Here is a 12,869-nt window from a genome sequence, read left to right on the forward strand (position 1 = left end):
TTAAATTATTGGTGTTCTTTAATTGCAGATACTTCCAAGTTGCACGTTGCTATCGAGATGAAGGTTCTAAGCCAGAAAGGCAACCTGAATTTACCCAGGTATAATGAGTTCATTCATCTGAATTTTATAGATTCAGGCTAACCTGATGCTGTATTTGTGTTAAGCACTATGTAAACACAATTTATCATCATTATTATTCACTGTGTGAGAAATATTTCTAAGACCACAGTTGCCATTCTGCCTTATTTTATTTTACTTCTCTTTTAATTTTAGTCATATGTCTAACATAACTTCATTGCAGTTATACTTCTAATTATCCTTTTTTGACCTATGGACTATACCTTGATATTGTTCCAGGTTACCAATAGAATGTCAAAATTTTCTTCTGCTTTTTAATGATGCCCATAATTTACTGATAAGGTTCCTGGAAACTTTCATCTATGTCAACTTAATTTAGCTACCCAAATCTGAATTAAAAAGCAACCAGAATGTGGCTTCTGTATAGAAATCCAGTGATTTTTGTCATCCATAGAATATATCTATATAAAATCCTTTCTTTAAAAAAGAAAAGAAAATTTGGTTATAAATGTTAGTAACAGCTATTGAAACTGATATCCATGTGATGTTATCTTGATTTCAGGTTGATATAGAGATGTCTTTTGTAGACCAGGCCGGGATCCAGAAATTAATTGAGGGTTTGCTTCATTATTCATGGCCTAAGGATAAAAATCCTCTTACTATTCCTTTCCCTTCTATGACTTACGCTGAAGCTTTGGATTTATATGGGACTGATAAACCAGATACTCGCTTTGGAATGAAGGTAATTCTTTTTTCTGCGAAGCATTTTGAGGTATTCCTGCAGTCTTCGTTTTAAACTTATTTTGGAGGCAGCAGTCAGTTGTGTGCTGTGGCACTGCCTGATTTTTAAAATTAGGATGCTTTCTAATCAACCAAAATGGAAAGGGTATATTAGAGTAGAGATATCAAACTCAAATAGAAAGAGATCTCTATGGGCCACATATTTACTTTAAAAAAAAAAACCACTAATTTGCATTATTTATGTTGTATTTTTATTTATTTTGTTGAACATTTCCCAATTATGTTTTAATCTGCTTTGGTTTGTACCTGGGCCTCACGGGGCCATGAATTTGACCCCTCTGTTTTAGAGCCCTTTCTATTCACTCTAGTACTACATTTTAGGGGTACCGACTTTAGTAATCAAACTCTAGGCAGCTTAGAGACAGCTAGGTGGCACAGTGGATAGAGCACAGAACCTAGAGTCAGGAAGACCTGTGTTCAGATCTGGCCTCAGACATTCGCTAGCTGTGTGTCAATCACTTAGCCTCTGTCTGCCATAGTTTCATCAGTTGTAAAACAGGAGTTGTAATAGCATCTGCCTATTGTTGTTGTGAGGATCAAATGAGATATTTATAAAACTTTGCACAGTGTTTCGTGACCCCTCCAACTTCAGATTTTGTGTATGTGTGTACACACATGTATATATGTGTGTGTAAATACACACATATACATCTGTAATGGTCTTCACAGCAAAATTGATGACACGAGAATAGAAAGTAGCAAACATTAGTGAAGGATGAACTCTGATGATTTGGGAAGAAGCCATGCGATTCAAGTCTTATATATGTCTTATCTCACTACTCTGAGGGTATCTCAGGCATGATGCTATTGAAGTCTGACGTGAAATATGGTAATTTTTCCAAATTGATTAAAATAATCTTAGCCCAATTTCAACTGAATAGGTACTCATAAATTCAAATGAAAAATCCTACTCTTCACTTTAGCATGGAGACTAAGGATCAAGCCTGTCATAAAATACTCTTCCAACCAGAAATTTTTTTAACATAATTTAATTTATTTTCAGTTAACAAAAATCTATTTTCTGCTCTTTCCATCCCCCATTGGGAAAAAAAAGAAAAACAAAACATTTTAACAAATACACAAAGTCAAGAAAAACAAATTCCACACGATTACTTCTGACTGTACAAGAATGATGTCAAAAAACAGTATAATTGTCAGATATGCAAAATATGCCATATTTAACCAATTTATTCATAATTTAATGTGAATATACTATCCTTAGTAGCCAAAGTATTTAATTTGAAACTATAGCAACTGAATAGCAATTAAAATAGTAGAATGCATTTACCTTTATTACATCTCTGACCTAGGAAACATTTCAAGTACATCACTAACATTGTGATTAAGAAACATTATCCTCTTACTCATATACTTCCACACATTTAATAATACTGATGACTTTGCGATGTCTTAAGACTGGTCTTGGTGTGACGGAGTGAATGCTTTTCCTAGGCCGGTTAATTACCGTATATTTGTTAAGCACCTGCTGTGTTGAGCATCTGCTAGGCATTAGAGATACAAGACAAAAATTAAAGTCCTTCAAAGAACTTACGTTGTCAGGAGAAAGAACACACACACATTTATAATTATATACAAAATATACACATTATTTTGCTGGAGAAGTACTGGAAGCTAAGGGATCAGGAAAAGCCTCATGGCAGAGGTGGCACTAGAGCTGAGCTTTGAAAGAAACTAGGGATTCTAAGAAGCAGAGGTGAAGAGGGAGTGTATCCCAGACATGGAGGGGGCAGCCCCAGCAATGTCAGGGAAATCGTCAACTAGAGATTTTTGAGAAAAGGATGTACTTTGAAAGATGGTGATGATGATGGCAGTGATGACATTGATGGGAAATAACCATTTTGTGTCTTCACTAAATTATTTAAATTCAAGGCGTATTTAACTGGTAGGAAAGGATGTAACCCTTAAAGCAGAGCATCTATTCAAAATGTCCTCAGTGTTTTCCTCTGATTTATATAATTTATATAATACTGCAATTCTGTCACTTGGTAGGTTATTTGAATTGCCTGTGTTTGTACTTTTATTCAGTCAGTCAATAAGCATTTTTAAGTACCTACTATGTGTTAGCCACTGTACTAAACACTGGAGATTCAAAAACAAGTAAAAGTTCCTGCCCTCAAGGGAGTTAGTTCACAATCTAGCAGGGGAGACAACAAGCAAACAAATAATGCACAAACAAGCTCTATACAGAATAAACAGGAAATAATTAGCAGAGGGAAGGCAAAGCTCCCTGGAGAAGATGGGATTGTAGTCAGACTTAAAGGAAACCAGGGAAGACAATGGGTAGAGATGAGGAAGGAGTACACTCCAGGCAAGCCAGAAAATGCTTGGAGCACAGAGATGGGGGTCTTGTTTGTGGAACAGCCAGGAGACCAGTGTCACCAGCTTGAAAAGTACATGTCAAGAAGTAAGGTGTAAGAAAACTGAAAGGTTGGAAGGGACTCGGTTATGCAGAGTTTTAAATGCCAGACAGAGGATTTTGTATTTGATCCTGAAGTGACAGGGAACCACTGGGGGGGTGTGACATGATCAGACCTATACTTTGGGAAAATCGCTTTAGTGACTGAATGGAGGACATAATGGACTGGGGAGAGACTTGAAGCCTGTTGTCCAGGCATGAGGTGATGAGGACCTGTCCTAGAGTGGTGGCAATATGAGAGGGAAGAAGGGGAAGTGTCAGACTTATGTTTCAAAGGTGAAATCCACAGGCCTTGGGCAACAGATTGGCTGTGGGGAGTGAGATGGTAGGGAATAAAGAGTGCTACTTAGATTGTGAGCCTGAGTGACTGAGATGATAGCATTGTCCTCCACAGTGACAGGAAAAGGTAAGAGAAGAAATAATGAACACAGTCTACTGTGTGTGTGTGTGTGTGTGTGTGTGTGTGTGTGTGTGTGTGTGTGTATTGAGTTTAAGATGTCTTCTGGACATCTAATTCAAGATGTTGGAAATTGGAGGTCAGCAGAGAGTTTGGGGCAAGAAAGGTAGATTTGAGAATTATCAGCATAGATATGGTAATTAAATTCTTGGGGGCCAACGAGATCACCAAGTGAAATAGTTTAGAGAGAGAAGAAAAGATGGTCCAGGACATAACCCTGTGGCATACCTAAGGTTAGAGGGCATGGTCTAGATGAGGATCCAGGAAAGAAGACTGAGAAGGAGGTCATGTGGGTAGGAGGAGAACCAAAAGAGAATGGTGTCCTGAAAACCTGGAAAGAAGGGAGTAACAAGGAGGACCAAGTGATCAACAGTGTCAGAGGCTGCAGAGAGGTCAAGGAAAATGAGAAATGAGAAAAGGCCATTGGATTTGGTAACTTTGGAGAGAATAGCTTTGGTGGAATGATAAGGTCAGAAGCTGGATTGTAGGGAGTTAAGTTAGAAGACAGAAAGGGGAGGCTCCTATCGTAGATGGCCTTTCCAAGGAGTTTAGCCACAAAGGGACAAAGAGGCATAGGAGGGTCGTGAGCGGGGACAGAAGGATCAAGTGAGGGTTTCCTGATGGGGGAGCCATGGGCATAATTGTAAATGATAGGAAATGAGGCGGGGAAAGATGGAGGATAGGTGATAGGAGTAGAGGTGACAGAAGGGGCGATCTTTTGGAGTTGTTGGACTGGAATGAGGTCACTTGAGCACGGAGAGGGGTTAGCCTTGGTAAGGAGTAAGGTCCCTTATGTGAGTTAGGTTTGAAGGAAGAGTTAGTGTCAGATGGCATCAGAATGATAAAAGGTAAGGAAAAAGGTAAAAGAGGAGCTCACAGTGAACAGCCTCAACTTTTTCTGCAAAATATGAGGCAAGGGGAACTCCTTAAAATGTAAGCTCTACTTAAACCTTCCAAAGTGAACACAATACAATTCAGAAAAGGTGATATATAGAGGTTGGGGGAAGTCAGGACACCCAAGTCTTCTCACTAGGTATTTACTAGCAGGTAGTTCACAACTATTCCTTGTCTCAGTTTCCTCCTATGTCATTTGAATTAGATGAGAAATTTACTAGTTATAGAAAATTTCTGTGTTGAGCAAAAATATGAATATGTAAGTATGAATTAAATTAGCAAAATTATTAAAACACAAAATAAAAGTTTTGATGTGACTCATGTTTTATTTTGTTGCCCATTTTTGTTATTCATCTACCAGATTGTTGATGTCAGTGACATATTTAGGAACACAAAGATTGAATTTCTTCAAGATGTGCTGAAGGAGCCCCAAGGCACCATCAAAACCATCTGTATTCCTGGAGGAGCAGTAAGTGATATTTTGCTACTAGCAGAGCAGTCCAGTCAGGAAACAGAAATATGCCATATCAGTAAGTTGGTGCAGAAACAAATTTTATTAAGAGAGATGTTTATATTGTAACTTAAATAATTTCCCTAAAAGTCATGGCTTCATTAAGCATTTATAAAATCCTCTTATAGCAGTAAGGTTGTTAAGAACATCATGTTCAGGGCAGCTAGGTGGCTCAGTGGATAGAGCACTGGCCCTGGAGTCAGGAGGATCAGAGTTCAAATTTGGCCTTAGACACTTGACACTTACTAGCTGTGTGACCCTGGGCAAATCACTTAACCTCAATTGCCTCACAAAAAAAATTAAAAAAAAAAGAACATGTCTATGTCAGATTGCATGCCGTCTTGGGGAGGGGAGGAAGAAAATAATTGGAACTCAAAATCTTGTAAAAGTGAATGTAATTGGAAAAAATAAAATACTATTAAATGGGGGCAAAAAAGTTTTCTCTCTCTCTCTCACACACACACACACACACACACACACACACACACACACACACGACACGTCAGATTCTTTTCACCACTCAAAAGGCATACGCTAGGACCTGTCCTACTGTTATCTATCAGCAGAGTTGACACCTCTAGGCTGAAGAGCAGTTGCAGTATTTTTAGCTGATTTCATTATCATTCTTTTAAGATATCAAAATAGTATTTTTAAAACCTAACAAAGTGACCGAAGATGGCTTATTCTTTTATTTTCAGGACTAAGAGTTGAGATATTTTTGATATACTAAAGGCCCCCAAGGAACATTTAACTCATTTTAGATATGATAAATTAATTTTATATTCATTGATAGATAGTGTACATTTTCTGTACATTAGCAATAGAGTCATGTTTCCTGGAAGAATTAACATTAACAAAAGTATCTTAATTGTGGAACATCAGAATACCTGACTATTGTCCCTGTTTGCACATAATATGTATATTAGGCAGAAAAGGAGGGTAGATAAAAGACAGAGGCAAAACATTTTTGAGGATTGACAGAGTTAAAGGAGAGTGTGTGAGATGAACAGGAGGAAATAGGATGGAGGGAAATACATAGTCATCATAAATGTGAAAAAATTTTACAGCAAGTTTCACTGAAAAGACCTCGTTTCTCAAATATGTAGAGAACTGAGTCAAATTTATGAAAATGAGAGCCATTCCTCAACTGATAGTCAAAGGCTGTAGCAACAGTTTTCAGACAAAAGAACCAAAGCTATAACTATATGGAAAAATGCTCTAAATCAGAATTGATTCAAGAAATGCAAATTAAAACAACTCTGAGCTACCATCCCACACCTATCAACTTGGCTAATATGACAGAAAAGAAAAATGACAAATATTGGAGTGGATGTGGGAAAACTGAGACATCAATGCACTGTTGGTGAAATCGTATACTGATAAAACCATTCTATAGAACAATTTGGAACTATACCCAGTGGGCCATAAGATCATGCATATACCCTTTGACCAAGCAATACTACTATTAGGTCTGTATCCCAAAGAGATTTAAAAAAAAAAGAAGGAAAAGGACCTGTATACAAAAATATTTATAGCAGCTCTTTTTGTGGTGACAAAGAATTGAAAATTGAGGAGATGCCTATCAATTCGGGAATGGCCGAACAAGTTTTGGTATATGACTGTGATGGAATTCTGTTGTACTTTGAGAAATGACGAGCAGCATGCTTTCAGAAAAACCTGGGGAGACTTACATGAACTGATACAAAGTGAAGTGAGCTGAACCAGGAGAACAGTATTAAAAGCAAAATCATATGATGATCAACTGTGAATGATTTAGCTATTCTTAGCAATACAATGATCCAAGACAATTCTGAAGGATTTATGATAAAAAACACAATCTACCTCCAAAGAGAGAACTGATGGAGTCTGAGTGCAGATTGAAGCAGAATTTTTTTCTTTCTTTATGTTTCTTGCTTTTTTTTCTCTGCAAATGTGACAAATATAGAAATATTTTTGTGATTTCACATGTATAATTAATATCACATTTCCTTCTCAATGGGTGGGGAATGGACAGAATTTAGAGTTTGGAACTTAAAATTTTTTAAATGAATGTTTCCAAAGATAAATAAATAATAAATTGAAGGGGGATGGAGTATGCCATATGTACTTTATCCCCCCAGAAAATTGGTTGTTAAGCATTTACCAGCACAACACTACCTGGAAATAACTTCTTACAATTGGAAAGTAGTTGTACTTGTACAGTTCAGACCTGCCTCAGCTAATATATACCTGACTATGCTCCTCTGAAAAGTTAATAAACTGTTATTATTTACTCCTTAGACTCTGTCCTCCCAGCTCCCACGGATGAAATGCCATTTGGAGGGAAGGGAGAGGTGTCTCTAGTACCTAGTAAAATAGGCACGGTAGGCACTGAGTAAATGTTTAGTGATGATGATGATCCTAATAGAAAAAAATAATCAGATGAATATAAATACAATTAAAAAGTAAAGACTTGAGAAATTTTTGGGAAAGCTCTTAATCATCAAATTATGAATATGCTGTTATTTAGGAGGTTTTACCTATTTTTTAGAGTATAGTAGTGATACAGAGACTGTGAAAAATATAGCACTTCCTCCTACTGAGTCCCCACATCCCAAAGAGAGAAGGTCAACAAATGTGAGAGATGTAGCTTAAATAAGTACAGTAACATAAAATTCTGAGTAATTATCATTCAGCAGCAGAAACTAGTTTTATTGAATTCCTCTGTGTTGTAAAATGGCAGTGAGTTCATGTCCCATTTAGTATATCTTATACAAAGGCCATAAGTTTGTGAAACCACATGTCATACTAAGAGCTCTACCTCTTTGTTTTGTTTTTCAGAAATATTTTAAAAGTAAAGACTTTGAGGCCATTAAGATATTTGCTGTTAACCATTTTAATCAGGTGAGAAGCAAATGTGTCTGTTGTATTAGGGGCTTTTTTACTTCCTTTTCATGATCTAGAACTTTTAATGAGGTTCATCTTGCTGTCATAGAAAAAACATTGAACTTAGAACCAGAAGAGCTGAGCCCAAGAGCCTCTTTGGAGCTACAAGTCATTCAGTCTCTCCAAGCCTCATTGAACCGTCTGCCTCAGAGTTGTTGAGAAGAGAGCATTTTATAAACTGTAAGGCCTATATGGGGGGTATCTAGGTGACACAGTGGATAGAATGCCAGGCCTGAAGTCAGGAGGACTCATCTTCCTGAGTTCAAATCTGCCTTCAAACACTGCCTGGCTGTGTGACCCCAGGAAAGTCACTTAGCCCTGTTTGCCCTAGTTCCTCACCTGTAAAATGAGCTGGAGAACAAAATGGCGAACCACTCTAGTGTCTTTGCCAAGAAAACCCCAAATGGGGTCCAAAGAGTTGGACGCAACTGAAAAACAATATAGGACTATATGAGATGAGCCGTTATCATTACTTAATTAAAATTCACATGACCTGTTAAGCCATAGCTAATACAGAAAGTTTTGTTATTTAGGGAATCCTTCTATGTCTTTCACCTTGCGGGATGATGCTATTCATGTCTTTTTGCATCATTCTTAGGTTTTAATGGTTTAAAAATCAGACCTCGTGTTCATTAGAGGCAAGACTCAAGTTGAAATCCTGCCTCAGACATTTATTACGTGACCTTAAATAAGTCACTTAACCTGTTTACCTCAATTTCCTCATCTGTGAAAAGGGGATAATAATAGCACCTACCTCCTCGGGTCGTCGTGAGGATCAAATGAAATAATATGTTAAAGCATTTTGCAAACCGTAATGTGCTATGTACGTGTTAGCTACTATTGTTATTTGACATGACATAACACAACTTGGCTTCCTAAACTGCTACCCTGAACGCATTTTCTCATAGAGAAGGTACCACTGACTACCAACCTTTATGTCTGTTTTTCTCATCTCTTTTTGACTATGCCTTCATTAAGGGTATCTTATGAAAATATGACTAGGGAACAGGCATTTTTCAAAGACCATTTTCTCCAGCAGACCACATTTTCACAGTTGTACAGTTGACTGAAAGATAGAGAGAGTCTACCATCCAGCTGTTTATAGTTTGTTGTTTCAGAGCTTTTGGCTCAGGAGAGCCAAACACATACTTGACCACTCTTCTCCAACAATGTGTCTCCAGTAACATGATTTACAAAATGATAAAAAACATAAATTACACAGAAAATAATTTCTTGCTCAACAAAAGCCCTTTGCCAAATTTGTTGGGTAGTATTTAGAAGATAAATGTGACTTTTTCTTTACCATAGGAGGTTTCACCCTTATTTCTGAAAACCAGTGGAAGCGGGAAATCTCCACTTACCAAGCTCTTAAAGGAAGAGGAGAAATCAGCTCTGATCAGTCTAATGAGGGTCCAGGAAGAAGATGTGCTCTTACTAACTGCTGGGGAGTACAATAAGGCGGTAAGGAGGAATACACACATGTCCACATTCCCAACTCCCAGCAAAGGCTTTTCCTAAAGAGGAAGTCATGTATATCTGGTACGTGCCAAGCCTAGGAGCTCATGGCAGGATTTATAGCACCACTTCCATTCTATGTAGGACACATTAGAAATTAGGTAGCATTTCCATAAAATGGTGACCCTGTGAATAAGTGCTGATGTGTTTGAAAGTACTTTGTTAATCCCAACATCTCTATGGAAATATATGTTCGCTCCAACTTTTTAAATATATTTATTTTTAAATATATTTCATAATGAAAAAAAGCATCCTTGATTTCTCGTTGTCAGTAAAATATAACCTTTAGATTTTGCACATAGATTAAATCTCTGTCTATTTCAGTATTAATGAATGAAAAAAGCATTTTTAAGAACTTACTATGTGCCAGGCTGCTAGGTGGCTCAGATAGAGCACTGGGCCTGACCTGAGTTCAAAACCAGCCTGAGATACTTACTAGCTGTGTGAACCTGGACAAGTCCCTTAACCTCCATTTGCCTTAATCCATTGGAGAAGGAAATGGTAAACCACTCCACTCTCTTTACCAAGAAAACCCCATGGATGGCATTGGTGTGCTATGGTCCTCAGAGTCACAGTGGGTCTGGCATGACTCAACAACAAATATGCCAAGCATTGTCCTAAGCATTAGGGATACGTACAGAAAAAGTGAGACCTCACAGTTGGGAGAAACAACATCTAAAATAACGTTTAGCTACAGAAGAGATGGAAAGACCCCAAAGTCCTCAGAGTTCCTTTGAGTGGGTAGCAGGGCCCCCAAAGGTCCTTGGGTTCACAAGTGTGTCAGCCGACAAGTTCAGCAAATGATCAGACCTCTCATCCTCCATCCCAGCAGAAGGAATAGAGGTGGTGACTCCCAGGTTAGCATCCAGGCAAAGGGGGAAAAAAAAGTGGAGAGTGGGCTCCTGGATGGCTGAAGGCAAGGGAGGAGGGGGGCTAGTGACAAGGAAGTATAGGATTTCTCTCGCTAGTGCGTAGGATCTCTCCTTTATAGTAATTGTGAGCACTTTTATGAAGTTCGTTTTTCCACTCTGATAGTTTTACTTTGTATTATCTCTTACAAGGGGTCCTGAAGTACAATTTGAAAGCCAAATGTAACCCATAATCTTTGCTTATAATAGCAATAATGTGGAGAAGACTGAACAACTACAGATTTTATTGCTAATGAATTCATTTAAAAGATTTGGTTGTGTGGTCTTTTTGTTTTGTTTTCAGTAGGAAAATCCTATTTAAATAGGATAGCCAAATAGTGACATAAGCCAAAAAAAATTGTTTCATTTTGCTTAGTTTAATTCCTCCTGGATCTTCCTTGGAAGAAATCCAGAAATCAGGCTTTTGAAGAACATAATCAGCTTTTTAAATATTCCAAGATGGTGGGGTGGGGTGGGGTGATGGTATCTCAAAGATATCATGCACAGTTTTGAAATCATAGAATCTTGTATTTGGAGAAGATTTCAGAGATCATCTCGTCCAACCTATACCTATGTAGGAGTTTCTTCCACATATGGGTGTCTGCAAACTACAGCACAGCCAAATCCAGCCTGCCAGCCAACTTTTGTACAGTTTGAGCTAAGAATGTTTAATTGTTTAATAAGGTTATAACTGTATTTAAATGGTATGTCGTATTTAAAAATGTGAAAACCATTCTTAGGTCACTGTCCTGGCTTTACAAAAGCAGGCAGTGCACTAAATTTGGCCCACAGACTGTAGTTTGCCAACCCCGGCTCTCTGAGATCTTCAGTGAGTGATCATTCAGCCTCCACTTGAAGACCTCAAGTGAAGGAGACCTTCTACCTCCAGAGGCCAACTAGTCTACTGCTGTATAGCTCTAATTGCTAGGAAGGATTTCCTTAGCTCACACCGAAATGTGCCTTTCTACACCATCTATCCATTGTTCCTAGCTCTTGCCTCTGAGGCCACGTACAAGAACAAACTACATCTGATCCCTCTTAGAAAACAGCCCTTTAGAAACCATTATCTCTCCTATTCTGGAGACGAAGTGTCCAAGTGCTGCAGTACGTTGTTTCTACATTGCTATTTATTCATGTAGGGTGGTTTGGGGGGTTTTTTTGCTTGTACATGCTCTTATTTGTAACCAGTTTTCAAGGACAAAAGGTTCTAGATTTTATTAAAAACAACGAAGGCTCCCACTCCTATGATCCTGGGCTCTAGTCAGTGAGAGTTCTACCGTCTCTTGCCGGGTCTCAGACCCACTGTGCTACTTCCCGGCCTCTCCAAGCCTGTTCCTCACCTAACCCAGAATACGAACTCCCACCCCCATGACCTTGACTGAGCTCTGGTGGCTGAGCATCCCTTGTTTGGCCCAAGTTCATGCTTCCCTCATTATGCGGTGCCATAATAGGCTTCCTGCTCCCATCCTTCCCTTCCAAGGCTAGCTCTGAGAATCACAGTCAGGTCAACACTGCCGTTCCTGGAAAGGATACATTAGTCATTTACTGTCCTTTCCTCTCACCTCCTTGTCCAAAGCACTCCACCCTGGACACCTCTCCCCTGTTGATGTTGTCTTCTCCTATTAGAATGGAAGCTCCCTTGAGAACTTGACCTAACTCACTTGCTTGTATTTTTATCCCTAGCACCTAGATCAATAAATGCTTTTTTCATTCTTTCCTTGCATGTGTCTGTTCCAACATTATCATCTTCAAATGTACCTAGTTATATGAAGTTCCTGAATGTTATATACCACTGAAACTTGCTTAGAAGGTCACCAGATATACTCCTCTTAATTTGCCATTTCAATCTCATCGCCCTAAGGCTTTACCTCTGTAAAATGGAAATCTTAGCAACAAATTTAGCCTTTTAAAATTTGATTCATACTGCACTAGGTTTTCATTTCTTGGCTTCTTGGCTTCTTGACTTTTCCCCCATTAGATCCAAAGAGAATCAGTGTTATCATTATCTGTGCTATCTATACCTCCATTTACTGTGGTATCTTCCACATCATTAGGACCGTACTTGCCCAAAGCCTTCTTTACTCCTGGCAAACTTGCTTTTTACTTTTCATTAGGCTTAATATAGTTCACCAACAGAGAGCATAGTACAAACCGAGTGGTGGGCCGGAGGCTCCTTCCAATACTGCCACTTCAGACTGTAATGGTACATAGCCCTTGATGTAGCTCTCATTTGCCAAAAAGTCACTGAGGTGCTTATCACCCGTTGATGACTTGAGATCTCTCAAGTCCATGGCAGCAGGTAGGTTTAAAATAATGTGGAGGCAGCAACATCAAAACACACTC

The 12,869-nt window shown here is 38.5% G+C and overlaps 1 protein-coding gene across 1 annotated transcript in view; it reads left to right on the forward strand.

Annotated features, from left to right (window-relative positions):
• Nucleotides 1-12,869, forward strand: part of DARS2 (aspartyl-tRNA synthetase 2, mitochondrial) — a 39,855-nt gene that overhangs the window by 21,376 nt on the left and 5,610 nt on the right. The window contains exons 10-14 of the mRNA XM_036756366.1: nucleotides 29-98; nucleotides 641-820; nucleotides 5,029-5,136; nucleotides 7,999-8,061; nucleotides 9,412-9,564. Of these exons, the coding sequence (XP_036612261.1) occupies nucleotides 29-98; nucleotides 641-820; nucleotides 5,029-5,136; nucleotides 7,999-8,061; nucleotides 9,412-9,564 (574 nt within the window). The remainder of the gene's footprint in view (nucleotides 1-28; nucleotides 99-640; nucleotides 821-5,028; nucleotides 5,137-7,998; nucleotides 8,062-9,411; nucleotides 9,565-12,869) is intronic.

Source organism: Trichosurus vulpecula, chromosome 4 (genome assembly GCF_011100635.1).
Source record: "Trichosurus vulpecula isolate mTriVul1 chromosome 4, mTriVul1.pri, whole genome shotgun sequence".
NCBI classification, from domain to species: Eukaryota; Metazoa; Chordata; class Mammalia; order Diprotodontia; family Phalangeridae; genus Trichosurus; species Trichosurus vulpecula.